This window comes from Heterodontus francisci, chromosome 1 (genome assembly GCF_036365525.1).
Source record: "Heterodontus francisci isolate sHetFra1 chromosome 1, sHetFra1.hap1, whole genome shotgun sequence".
Taxonomy (NCBI): Eukaryota; Metazoa; Chordata; class Chondrichthyes; order Heterodontiformes; family Heterodontidae; genus Heterodontus; species Heterodontus francisci.
Genome location: NC_090371.1, coordinates 265,930,222 through 265,944,673, shown reverse-complemented (window position 1 = coordinate 265,944,673; position 14,452 = coordinate 265,930,222). Strand labels below are relative to the sequence as shown.

Below are 14,452 nucleotides of genomic sequence, written 5' to 3'. Positions count from 1 at the left end.
TTTTGTATTTTGTAGAGATATGTTGGAAAATGAGGAACTTCTATCAAGTTCGTAACTTTGAAGCAGTGACAGATACCAATCAGACGTGGTTTTGACGTGGAAACGGAAATGGTGTTGCATAGCCTGCTTTTGATTGACACGACAAAAGGTTTGCTGTGTACAGATTTAGCAGATTTTCAGATGCTGTCAAGATGAACATTAAACATGATTACTTACAGTTAATACTGACACTGCAGTGCACTCATATGTTGGTTCAAGTAACTGAAGGTAAGTTGTAAGCATTTTTTCTAAAATGAAATAGCCACAATTCTGTTTATCTACTAACAGAAGGTAATTGGGATATTATTTAAATTAAGTGTGTTTGGGTAAATACTGTAATAAATAGCTTCCTTATATTCAGACAAACGCTTTTAATGTTATTCTTGTAGGTAGCGAATTTATCTTCCTTACATTCACAGACAAAAGCAGTTGATTACATAAATTAATAATTTCTTCCCCTTGATGGCAGGCACAGGTAGGATTGATGTCTTTCAAACTCCTTCAGAAATAGAGGCCTTTGAGGGAGACTCTATCAAAATGCAGTGCTCTTGTGAAGAGGATCTTGAAAGCATGAGAGTTGATTGGACCAAAGATTCAAACCCGATACTCAATGCAACTAACTCAAGTTCTACTCCAAATCCAGTTTACCGCGACAGACTCTCTTACGCTATTGACAAAGCAAATGCAAAGCTGATAATTAAAAATATCGCTCAGGATGATGCTGGACTTTATCTCTGTAAAGTGTTTATCGAAATACCACCACCAGTTCGGAGAGGCCTTGGAAATGGAACAAAATTAACTGTGCAAGGTAAATGTCCACTAAATTCCATGTCTCTTACACGGAATGCTCAAGTGCTTGCCAAGCAGATATTTTTAATCTTCTCATCTAAACAATGACACTGATTATTTGAAAATAAGAGAACTGTCAATAATTGATTTGAAACATGAGATCAATAGTATAATTTTTATATTATAAAATTCATAAATGGTAGCAAAGAGACTGTGGGTCCTGTTAAATGTTTCAAGAACAATAAACTTAATTGGTTTAGTTTTGAAAAATCACACACAATTGTGTGATGAAAATGGCGTCAAAGTCAATAGGACGAAATGAAAGGACATTATTAGGTCCCAGACTCACTCTATAATGATATATGTGACACAAAAGAGACAAAAACTGTAAATGCTGTACATCTGAAATAAAAAGGAAGGCACTGAGCAGGGAAAGGCAAGTTAATGTTTGACTGAATACTGTTCGAATAATTCCAGCAATTCCTGCTTTTACTTGCAATTTAGAATTCACCAACAGATCAAGTGATTGCACACTATTAATTTCTTCAAACAAAAATTTCACATGCCAGTTATTACTATTGTTTTATTTGAAAAAAAAACACAGGAACAGGAGGAAGCCATTTAGCCCCTTGAGCCCGTTCACCATTCAATGAGATCACGGCTAGTCTATGACCTAATTCATTTGCCCCATATTCCTTAATACCTCTGGTTAACCAAAATACATCAATCTTAGTTTTAACATTAACAACTGATCTACCAGACAACTGTACAAATTAGGAGCAGAAGTAGGCCATTCGATCCCTCAAGCCTGCTCCACCATTCAATAAGATCATGGCTGATCTGTTTCTGACTCAAATTCCACACTCCCATCTACCCCCAATAATCTTTGATTCTCTTGCCTAACAAGAATCTATCTACCTCTGCCTTAAAAATATTCAATGACCCCGCCTCCCACCACCTTCTGAGGCAGAGAATTGCAAAGTCGCACAACCTTCTGAGAGAAAAAAATTTCTCCTCATCTGTCCTAAAAGGGTGACCCCTAATTTTAAAACAGTGCCCCCTAGTTCTGGATTCACCCACAAGAGGCAACATCCTTTCCACATCCACCTTGTCAAGACCGTTCAGGATCTTAAATACTTCAATCAAGTTTTCTCTCACTCTTCTAAACTCCAGTGAAAACAAGCCCAATCTGTCCAACCTTTCCTCATAAGATAACCCGCTCGTGCCAGGTATCAATCTAGTAAACATCCTCTGAACTACCTCCAACGCATTCACACCTTCCTTAAAAACGCAGACCAAAACAGCACACGGTATTTGAGATGTGGCCTCACCAGTGCCCTGTGTAACTGAAGCATAACATCCTTATTTTTATTTTCAATTCCTCTTGTAATAAAGGATAGCATTCCATTTGCCTTCTTTATTACTTGCTGTACCTGCATACTAACTTTTTGTGACTCATGCACTAGAACATCTAGATCCCTCTGCACCTCAGAGTTCTGCAGTCGTTGTCCATTTAAGTAATTTTCTGCTTCTTTTTCTTCCTGCCAGAGAACAACGTCACATTTTCCCACATTATACTCCATCTGCCAGATTTTTGCCCACTCGTTCAACCTATCTATATCAGTCTGCAACCTCCTTATGTCCTCTTCACAACATACTTTCCTACATATCTTTGTGTCATCTGCAAATTTAGCTACCATGCCATCGTTCCCTCATCTAAGTCATTGATATAAATTGTAAAAAGTTGAAGCCCCAGGACAGATCCCTGCGGGACTCCAATCGTCACATCATGCCAATTAGAAAAGGACCCATTTATGCATACTCTCTGTTTCCTGCCAGCCAGCCAATCTTCTAGCCATGCTAATATGTTACCTCCTACACCATGAGTTCCTACTTTGCGCAATAACCTTGGGCTGGATTTTACGATGGGCAGATGAGAGATGGCCACCGACGTAAAAGTTGGTGATGTACCCACTTCCGCCTAGCCTAGGGATCCATCCTGCATTTTATGGTCCCCAGGCTTTAATTGTTCCGAGGCAGGACTTCCAACCGCTTGAGGGAGGAAGTCCCCCCTCATTGAGCTGTTGGCCAATCAGCGGGCTGGCAGCTCTTAGCCCCAGCAGTGCCACTGAGAGCAGTGGCCACTGCTGGGACTGCAGCCCTGCTAAGGACATGGAGCTGAGTCCAGGTACGTTTGGGTTGCCTCGCCGGGGGTCATCAGTCGGGCCCCGGCGAGGCAGGGGTGGTTGTTTGGGGGGGAAGGGGGCAACTTGGGTCCTGGGACTGGTTGGGGAAGCGGGGGCGGCCCTCAACCGGGCATCCTATGCCTTATTGTCAGGACCCGCCCCCGGGGTGCGGAGAGGCTGACCGCTTTTCCTGGGCGGCCTTTGTCGGCTCCAGGACACCTGCTTGCCATGCGTAAAACCTGCATGGAGGCAGGCGAAGGCCTTTAAGTGGCCATTAATTGGCCACTTAAGGGCCTTGATGGGCCCGGGGCGGGTGGCCCATTTTTTGCCGCACCCACAGCCCTAAGTAAAGTGGGGCGGAGACAGGAGTGGATCGGGAAGGTCTTCCGCTCCATTTTACGCCACCCCCACCACCATCCGGCTCGTTGGGGTGGCGTAAAATTCTGGCCCTTGTGGCCACTTGTCAAATGCCATCTGAAAATCCAAGTACAGTACGTCAACAGGCTCCCCTTTATCCACAGTGCATGTTATTCCTTCAATAAATTGGTTAAACATGATTTCCCTTTCATAAAACCATGCTGACTATTCCCGATGACCTTGAGTATTTCCAAGTGCCCAGCTACAACCTCCTTTATGATCGATTCTAACACTTTCCCCACAACAGACGTCAAGCTAACTGGCCTATAGTTACCGTTTTCTGCCTCCCCCACTTCTTGAATAGAGGGGTTATATTTGCTACTTTCCAGTCTGCTGGAGCCTTTCCAGAACCATGTGAATTTTGAAAAATTAACACCAATGCATCTACTACCTCATTAGCCACCTCTTTTAAGACCCTAGGATGAAGCCCATCAGGACCAGGGGACTATCTATCATCAATTACCGTTTGCAATAAGGAGTTCCAAACTGCTACACCTTTTCCTAATGGCACTCCTGAAAGGTCTGGCTCTAACATGTGACTATGTCCCCTTTCCTAGACTACGCAACCAGCAGAAATAGTTTCTCTACATTTACACTATCTGTTTCCCTTAATATCTTGAAAACTCTGATCAGATCACTCTTTAATCTTCTAAATTCCAGGGATTACAACCCTAGTTTATGTAATCTCTCCTTGTAATTTAACCCTTGGAGCCCAGGCATCATTCTGGTAATTCTATGCTGCAGTCCTTCCAAGGCTAATATTACCTTCTGAAGGTGTGGTGCCCTGAACTGCTCGCAGTACTCCAGGTGTGGTCTAACCAGGGCTTTGTGTAGCTGAAGCATGACTTCTACCCACCTTGTATTTTTGTCCTTTGGATATAAAGGCCAGCATTATTACTTTTTTGATTTTCAATGCCTTTCACAATATTTTAATGATCGATGTCCCGAAACCCCCAAGTCTCTTTGGAGCTCTACTGTTTCTAGCTTTTTACCATTTATAAAGCACCGTTCTATCCTTTTTAGGTCCAAAGTGGACGACATCACATTTGCATAAATTAACATCTATTTGCTACAGTTTTGCCCATTCACTTAATGTATTAATATCGCTTTGTAATTTTATGCTCCCATCTACACTGTTTACAATATTACCTATCTTTGGGTCATCGGCAAATTTGGATATGTGGCTTTCTGTTTCATCATGTCAGCCGTTAGTATATATGGAGAATAGTTGAGGCCCCAACACAGATCTTTGCGGGACATCACTTGTCACATCTTGTCAATTAGAGTACCTGCCTATTATCCCTACTCTCTTACATTCAGCCAATATCCTAACCAAGCTAATAATTTGCCTTTAATTCCACAAGCTTCAACTTTCAACAGTCTCTTATGAGGGTCTTTATCAAATGCCTACAGCAAAGGAACTTGCTTAAAACGTATTTGAAATATCTAATATCCCAATTGAGAGCCAGTGAGGATCTTCTCAGAGTAAAGGTATTGACAAGTGCGGACACAAAATACAAAGAGGAAGGTTTCCTGAAATTAATTCAGATGCTTAATTTCTATACATGTTTAGTACTGTTAAATATGTTGTAGATTATATTTTACATTGTATAAGTCACTTTATTCACAAATGTATTATCTTCAAGTATGCTTAACACAGAGCCTGGGATAAAATAGGAGTAATTAAGTTCATAGGAATGAGTCAAGTATCTGTACAGATATATTTACTCAAGGGACTATTACTAGAACATGGACCGCTTTACCACAAATGGCTGTAGAGGTAGAGATTATGACTTCATTCAAAAGGCAATTATATTCTTCCATTTTAAATACTAATCTAAGAGGCTAAGGGAAGAGGACAAGGAATTACATGAGAGTAGCTATTTAGTTGAAGAGTCACAGACATAAAGGATCCAATGACCTCTTTATGTGCTCCAATTTTTATAATTTTATGATTGTGCTTTGAAAGTGTTTTCAAGGGAAAATTCAAACACTTTTATTTGAGTGGGTGATGGTTCATTAAATTAAACTTGCCTCAGGAGAAGTGCACTATTCTTTCTAGTTCCACTTCTCCACAGGTCACAACATATATTTAAATTTTTACCCTGTTACTGATACGGTCAATCATAAACTCTGTTTTTATCCCAGAATAAATTACTCCAACCCGGTTTCTTGAATAAACAAAATGATCAGTTTATTATAAAACAAGACTTAACCAGTAACAAAGCAAAGCACTGAAATTAAGCATCTGAAACGGATTGAAATATGCAAGTTCCCCATTTAACTTAAACACACACACACACACACTGGTTGACCGAAAAGATAAAGATTTTCTCTTTAGAGCACTGTTACAAAAAAAAGACAAAAAGAATACTTTGGTCAAATACTTGCTAATTCTTGAAGTAAAAAAGAGAAGCTATGGAAAAATATCAGTTGTCCCTTTTTGGTTTGGCGTACCAAATATGTGTAGACGGCTGTCACTGGGATTTTCCTGGAATAGTTTATTTCAGGCGATGTTGAAGATCAGTTTGGGCAGGCTTTCCAGGAGAAATGCAGCAACAGTTTCTCTATTTCTGACACTTGATTCTCAGGAAGTTCTCAAAGAGATGGAAGAGGGTGCTGATGGTGACTGCTCTCTTGGCTGGTTTTCTCCAACTGCCTTCAAAACAGTTCACATCCCAACACACTGTCCAAAGCGAAAACAAAAATATATCAAGAGTCAAGCCTCCTGACCCCTATAAATCATCACCTGTCACTTCTCTATAAACATCTCCCCCAAGTCAAAAAGCTCCTGCTGGGTATTTATCTGAAGACAGGTGACTTCTAGTAAGGGTTGTTTACAAACCAAGTCCAAAAGACGTTCGGATGACCTCTTTTTAAAAAAAGAACAAAGTCCAGCCTTTATAAAATCTTCACAATTTAAATATAAATCCTCAAAAAAATACTTAAAAATATAGAAGCACCGTCATAACATTATGCTTAAAGATAAATCTTGGGAATGTAGTGAAATCTAATTCAATGTATATATTAATATATACTTTTGAACTGCACACAAAAAGAATTCTCTGAAGGTCGTACTTTTAATTTATTCTTGGCCTCCTATTTCTCATTTACATGCTATAACTTGGTGATATTACCTGAAAGCACAAAATCAGATTGCACATGTATGCCGATGACACTATCTCACCACCACCTCCTTGGTCCCTAAGCTATCTCTGATTTGTCACACTGCTTGTCTAACATCCAATATTAGATGAGCAGAAATTTCCTCCAACTAAACATTGGAAAGACGGATGCCATTGTCTTTGGTCCCCACTACAAACTCCATTCCTTGTCCACTGTTTCCATCCCCGGTAACTGTCTTGAACTGAGCAAGACCATCTGCAACCTTGATGTTGTGTTTGATCCCAAGTTGAGTTGCCGAACACATATTCGCACCTTCACCAAAACTGCCAACTTTGCTTGATTCCTACCCCTCCCTCAGCTCATTTCCTGTTGAAACCCATATTCATGCCTTTGTTACTTCTAGACTTGACTATTCCAATGCTCTCCTGGCTGGTCTCCCATCTTCCACCTTACATAAACTCGTGCTCATCTGCTGCCCATATCTTAATTCGCTCCAAATCTCATTCACCCATCAGCCCGTGATTGCTGACCTTCTCTGGCTTCCTGTCCGACAACGCCTGTTTTAAAATCCTCATCTTTGTTTTCAAATTCCTCCATGACCTCATCCTACCTATCTCTGTAGCATCCTCTAGCCCGACAAGCCTTTGATATCTGGCGGCCATGACTTCTGCTGCCTTGGCCCTAATCCTCTCCACCACTCTACCTCTCCTCTTTAAGATGCTTCTTAAAACCCAGCTCTTTGGTCATCTTTCCTGATTTCTCCTTCTGTGAGTCGGTGTCAAAAAAATGTCAAAATTTTTAAATTCATTATCACTCTTGTTAAGCACCTTGGAACGTTTTCCGACATTAAATGTGCTAGATAATGTGCTCTAAATGTAAGTTGTTGTTATACTAGACTTTCTGGTCTGAGAGGTTATCCTGCATAACGTGGAGCTGGCAGATTAGAGTTATACAGGTGTTACACTGTGACTAGGCAAAATGCTACCAACCACTGGAAAGATTTTAAAGCTCATTCTGCACAAGGCACAGTTATACCGCAAGCAGTGGAAAACCAATGCAGAGTGAGACTACATGCATGAGGTAAACACTTCTTTTTGGTAGAATTCAAATTAGCTAACTGAATTCCTGAATTATAATATAATTTGCTTCAATCAAACATTGAAATTGCTTTACACCAATGCAAACAGGCCTATTAAGGCCTGGCATACCAAACTAAAGCATGCACCCAAACTTAAAGACAAACGCTGAAGGAAAGATGGTTGATTCCTATTAGGGAGAGTGGGGGACCGGAAATTACCAGGCAAGTAATGCTCACATTCACACATTTTCCAACTGCCCACATTTCCATTATGTGTGTGTTTATAGATAAAATAAGTTAATTTAAATGTTAGGAGAAGCTTAGTCATGTGCAGGGTTGTAAGAACATGGAATACTCTACTGGAAATGGTGAAAGAGTTGAATCCACTGTAGTTCTTAACAGCACAAAGAAATGAATAAATATTTGAAGCAAAAAACTTAAAGATATTTGATTATTTTTACTTTGAGCAGCAGTTCTTTTGAGATTATAAGTGTTGTTTTTGTTCGGCAAAGGTCCATTGAACAATAGTGCTGGTGACACTGTACCATCTCCAGCCCTGTTAGGAAAACCAATCAAGGTTTGGCATGCATCTTGTCCTTTTGCATTCTTCATTTTTTTTTTGCAATTGAACAGTTTGCTCAGATTTTTTGAGAAGATTGTATGCTTGAATCTGTACATATTTCTCATTTTCTGAACTCCAAACTGTGGTCCTTTATCTGAATCTACTTTGTCATATAATCTGTCTAGCAAGCTGCTGTTTGCAATATGCGGTCACATTTGAAAGCTGACTATGTTCAAATTCAAAAGTAGCCCATACTAAATATTGATTTGAAATGAAGTCAAGTACATCAGTCCCAACATTCTGCGACCATCTGCTGGAATGTTAGGTGCTTTCATTTCCTCTTTGTACACTTTGTCTATATGTATTGCATTTCAGACATTGGCTAAATATGTCTGCATTTTGTGCAACATACAAGACCAGAGCAAGTCAATTTTTGCTAAGGTTTTGGATTTTTCAGTCTCTTGATTTTGATGTTTTTCCTCAGACTGGTAGGCACAAGAACTTTGTAACTTTTAAAGAATGATTGGCATTATGGTAATACGGCGTGGTCCTCAAAATAGCTCTAATGGGAAACCTACTGGTGCACTTTGCTAGTCAGCAGCCTGGAAGTTAAAATTACCCTTTTGTGATGGAAAATCCTGCCATGGTCATTTTGTTATAACTGGTCTTTTTGACTTTCTGTTATAATCTCACCCAGTCTTGTTTGAAATATTGCGAGACAGGATACAATGCACACAATAATGGGGTCATCTTTGTCATTTGTGACATTGGTTTCAAGGAGGGAATTTTGATTCAATGAACCTGCTATATTCAATTCTGTACTTGTAAGATAGCCAAATAATGCCATCCATACATTATGTATGTGTTCAACTGGGGTGGGAGGACTGCACTGTTAATTCAGTCCCACTTCTCCACAGGTCACAACATATATTTAAATTTTCCCACTTACCAAAAGTCAATCATACACTCTATTTTCCCCAGAATAAAGCACACCAACCAGATTTCTTTAATAAACAACAAAATTATCAGATTATAAACCAAGTTTTAACCAATAATGAAGTAAAGCATACACACAAATTGAAATATTAAAACCCCTTATTTATCCTAGCCCTCACATGCACATACATACATACATAACTGGTTAACTGGGAAAAAAGGGACTTTTATTTACAGCTATTACAAAGAAATAGAAGGAATAAAAAAAAAACTTCGGCTGAAATGAAGGTATGGAAAGATGTCCTTTGTGCTGGTTAGGCATCCCAAATGTGAATAGGTTGCTTTCACTAGGATCTTCTCAGGACAGTTCCTTCCAGGCGATGTTGAATATCAGTTTGGGTAGGATTTCCAAGAGATGCAGCTACAGAAGCCAAATAGGTCTTACAATAGGAAATGCAGCACAAGGTTTTAGTTCCACACATTCGACACAAGATTTCTTCAAAGATGCAGGATTTTGTTTCAAGAGAAAGATGGGCTGGTAGTTTCTTGGCAAGTCAAGAAGCAAACTGGCTTTTTTAACATTTCAAATTGAAACTGAAACCTTTCAGAAGACCAGTCTTATGACATCTATAAATCTTGGCTTGTCCTTTCTCTGCAAACATCTCTCCAAGCCGAAACAACCTCTGCTGGGTTTTTATTTGAAAACAGATGCCTTCCAGTAACTGTTTACAGTTCCAGCATCTGTGGTATCCCTTTTCAGTTTTAAAATATAAATTCTCAAATTTTAACAAAAAATGAAAACCCTTGTAACATATATTTGCAACATATTTTAGTTCAAGTGTATCCGCTAAATCTTTCCCCCTTTTTCTAATGCATACACATTGGAAAATTGGATTGGAGTCTACCATTAATCTGCAAGGTTTATCAGATGGCTAAATGAGCTTATCTGTGAATTGCCTCACATAACCCAATACAAATTACATCAAATTTATCCAAGCCAAACCATCACAACTGGACCATGGTGTAATACTGAGAGAACTGAAATTAACCCGTACTTGCCAGAGTCATCAAAGATGAACTCAGTCACAGAGATGCAGTAACTAACATAACTTAACATCTATGATAAAACCATCAAAAGGTTAAACATGGACATTTTATAAAATACTTGGATATATACTATTAATCGCTATTTAAATTATCGTAGGTACAACAGTAATTTAAATGCATGACAATCTCGGCATTAGACGGAATTTGCTTAACACTGTAATACTCTAACAGGGGTAAGGTTAATGTGCAAGATTACAATGTGATTTAATGAGTTTAGGTTTACAGTCTATAGTTATTGTATTACTGACAGATTATCAAGACTGCCTTTCTGTGACATGAGCTTAAGCTATATAAGCTGTTCCTTGTAATAGGTTGGTTGCTGTGACATTGGCGTTTATGCCTTCCTCCAAGGAGCTTGGGTTTCACGTTTGGGATGGTTATATTGGATTGCTGCCTGGACTCATTGAGGGTAATTTTAACCTAACCAGCTGGGCTGGAAACTCACTGAAAAGTAAAATTGGGTGGGGTTTAAATTCAGTTCAACACCAGCAGTTTAGGTTAAAGTTGCCCATATTTCTTTGCTTATCTTCTCGCCTGAGCTCAAGTAGCCTTGCATGTACATTATTTCCCTGTTATATTATTAATTATTTATGCGTAAAGATTTAAACTATTAACTAAAAATTTTGATTACGATTGTTCAATTAAACAGTTAACCTTTCTTAACCTTCCATTTTTCTCTGTAAGCGCTTTTTTGAGCTTTTGAAGAGCAGCTTCAAAGGCTTTTTACAACTTCCTTTACAGTTTAACCATCCGAAAACTTCCTTCTCAGCTGCCCTGAAGCCTTCTGATTTAAGTCAACACAACATAACCTTCAATGTATCGCCAACCAGTATCATGCTTTCATCACATGAATGCTTTTCCAAGGTGTCAATTAACTAAACAGGCATTAGAAGCTTTAATTGCTCAATGTTAATAATGGTGACAAGGAACAGATTTCTACTTAAGTCATGCTTCATTTGTTGTCTGGCAGCTTAAAAAAGAAAAAGAACCTACAATGATATAGTGGCCGCAATTTTACGTTGGGCGGACAGGAGCCGGACTCCGACGTAAATGTCGGTGCCGACCCCGCCTCTGCCCAGCCTGGGGACCCGTCCCATATTTTACGGATCCCCAGGCTTTAATTGGCCTGAGGCGGGACTTTCACCCACTTGAGGGAGGAGGTCCCGCCTCAGTGAGCTGCTGGCCAATCAGCGGGCGGTGGCCGCTGCTGGGACTGCAGCCCAGCTGACCAAGGAGGATACGAAGGAGCCGGAACTGAAGGTAAGTTTGGGTTGCCTCACCAGGGGAATCGGTCGTGCCCTGGTGAGGCTAGGGTGGTCGTTTGAGGGGAGGGGGGCATTTCGGATTCCCGTGGTTGGGTTGGGAGGCGGGGGCGGCCCTCAATCGGGTACCTTGTGCCCGATTGCCAGGTACCCCCCCCCCCCCCCAGGGTGCGGAAAGGCCGGCAGCTATAGCTGGGCCACTTAAGGCCACTTAAGGGCCTTGATTGGCTTCTCACCCCCTGCCCCCCCGCCGGACCTCCGTAAACTTGGTCAGAGGCGGAATCGGGGTGGTTAGGCCTCCCAGACCTTGTCGCTCAATTTTACGCTGCCCCCACGCCACCATCCAATCTACTGGAGTGGCGTAAAAGTCCGGCTAGTGTCTTTAATGTCTTCAGGAAATCCAAAAACATTGTGCAGCCAATTAATCACTTTTGAAGTGTAGTCACTTGTTTCGTGGGCAAATATAGCAGTCAATTTGTGTGCAGGAAGGTCTCGCAAATGGGAATGTGATAAACGATCAGTTAACCTGTGATGGTGATTTTGTTTGCGGGTTGTATGTTGGCCAGGACATTGGGAGTACTTCCATGCTCTTCTTCCAAAGGTGCCATAGGATTGTTCAATTATAATAAGACATCTTTTCTGATGTTAGAGTTTCTCAAGGTTTTTAACTAGCTCATTAGTCTTATCTACTTGAGACACTGTTTCAGGAATTTTTGATCATTTTCCACATTTAGTGTTTAATTAAATTTAACTAATTTGATTACATTTTTTGATTAAGTAAATGTGGTTGATGTGGTGTATATGGATTTCCAAAAGGTGTTTGATAAATCACCACATAACAGGCTTGTCAGCAAAGTTGAGGCCCATGGATGCAGCATGAATATGAAGTTGGCTGATTGACAGGAGACAGAGTAGTGGTAAGCAGCTGTTTTTTGGACTGGAGGAAGGTATATAGTGGGGTTCCCCAGGGCTCGGCATCGGGACCACTTCTTTCCTTGATCTGTATGAACAACTTAGATTTGGGTGTGCAGGGCATAATTTTGAAATTTGGCATTGCACAAGCTTAGGGATGCTGGAATACACATGCCCACTAGTGGCATTCTGCTCGCCACCAGCATGTTAATTTCTTGGACACTAGAATTACTACCGAAATGCGTGGAAACAAATGTAGACTGCACAAATTGGATTGGTTCAATTGATATCTAATTTATTGTTCCTTATACAACAGTACAAGTTCTTCAATTAAATCAAGTTCCCCTATATAATGTCACCCGCTTGGTCAGCCTTCCGGCGATGGAGTAGGTCCATAACAATATGTAACCAGCCTGCTGTTGCTTCCTGCTTGTCCGCAGACCTGATGTCTTCTTCTCGTTGGTTTCTTCTCCAAGTGTTTTTGCTTGTGAGGAGGCCAGGTTATATAGGGTCTTTGTTCCTTGACCTTGCTTCTTGCCATCCCAGCAGTTTCTTGTTTTTCAAGTGTCTACATGTGGGCTTCTCAAGACCACAGTAAGATAATCACTTGTCAGAGAACCCAGGACTCAGTAACACTATCAATTGTCTGCTTGGTCCAGTAACACAATTAATCGTTGTTTGGCCAGGCCCAACAATTTAGCAATGTTCATCTGTTTGTTTATCAAAGTTCCATTGGCCTCCTACAGGCTCTCTAAATGGCTAGGGCTTCCCGCTTGCAGGTTAGAGTAAGCATGCTGCCGGCTGTCTGCCCATTTAATGCCTGAATTTAAAATATACCCCCTTGTATTTTGAACTTGTACTTACTCATATTCAGCTTGACATTATATTCTCTTTTTCATTACAGGAATTCTTCCAAATGCTGGTTATCTTTCTGTTTTTTCTCTTCCCAAATCAAGATATTAACCCTGAGTATCCACAAAAGTTGTCCAATCTTTGGTGGATAATCAGTCGAGCACTTGGAGAAATGATGTAGTTAGCGGCTCATGCCATTTCTCCACTGTTTTTGCCACTGTCCTATCAAAGTTACAACAGGTGATTGGGACAAGCCCCAAAGAGATTCAGGGTCATCATCTTTAATAACTTCCATTTCTTTGATGTTACCTATAATCTTTGATGTGCATTTGAATATTTCTGATGGTAAGGTGATTGCTAAGGGCGCTCTGGTAAACAAGAATCTGCGAAAAGGACATAAATGTATACGGCTTTAACAAATCTTCCTCCAACTGTATTGTGATACTACTTCCACCATGATTTATATCTGTAGGGACAAGGCATATTCTTACTCATTCAATGCTCATCTTAATTACTGTCACCATAATTACTGACCACCGTTTTGGTACTTTGACTTTCCTTCTTGTACCAAGGCTGAATTTTTGGTACGGAGCCAGGTTTGTTTTGAGTCAATAATTCACCACTGGGGGGTGGGGGTTGGGTTGGGGTTGGGGTTGGGGAGGAACTGATTAAAGATTTTCAAGCAGGTGATCCCTTAATTGGCATGGAGATGGGTTTCCTGACCAATTAAGGGCAGTGTGCAGACTTTTGCAGCTAGAGGGCCAATCAGAGGCCCTGCAGCTTCAGAGAAGCATCCAGATTCAATACAAAAGTAACTTTCGGAGGGTGTCTCAACAAGAAGGTGCCCTCTCAGCCACTTTTTAAAAAAATTAATAAGAAACACAAAAAGCAGGCAGGTCACCACTGTGTGGCGGGGAAACCCCTCTACAATGTGGTCTTTGGCTGTACCCCACTCAGGCAGGTAGGGAGGGACAGTCAGCAGCCTCCCTCCAGGTAGTTGATCTGCCTCCTGTCGCATCAGGAAACTGGAGACTGATTGGAAAATCCCAAAATCTCCAAAATGCTTGGCGCCAGGAATGGTGACCTACTTCCATTCCCATCTTCAAGGAGCCCTAAAAATTCAACCCCAAGTTTTACCATTCCATCGAGTTCATCACAAACTTTATCATGACATATGACTGGCACT

The 14,452-nt window shown here is 40.7% G+C and overlaps 1 protein-coding gene across 2 annotated transcripts in view; it reads left to right on the top strand.

Moving 5' to 3' along the window:
• The window catches only part of LOC137376089 (uncharacterized), a 101,029-nt gene that overhangs the window by 49,998 nt on the left and 36,579 nt on the right, over positions 1 to 14,452 (top strand). For both annotated transcript variants that reach the window (XM_068044122.1, XM_068044124.1), the window contains exons 2-3: positions 16 to 267; positions 509 to 847. In XM_068044122.1, the coding sequence (XP_067900223.1) occupies positions 192 to 267; positions 509 to 847 (415 nt within the window). In that variant the 5' untranslated portion in view covers positions 16 to 191. The remainder of the gene's footprint in view (positions 1 to 15; positions 268 to 508; positions 848 to 14,452) is intronic.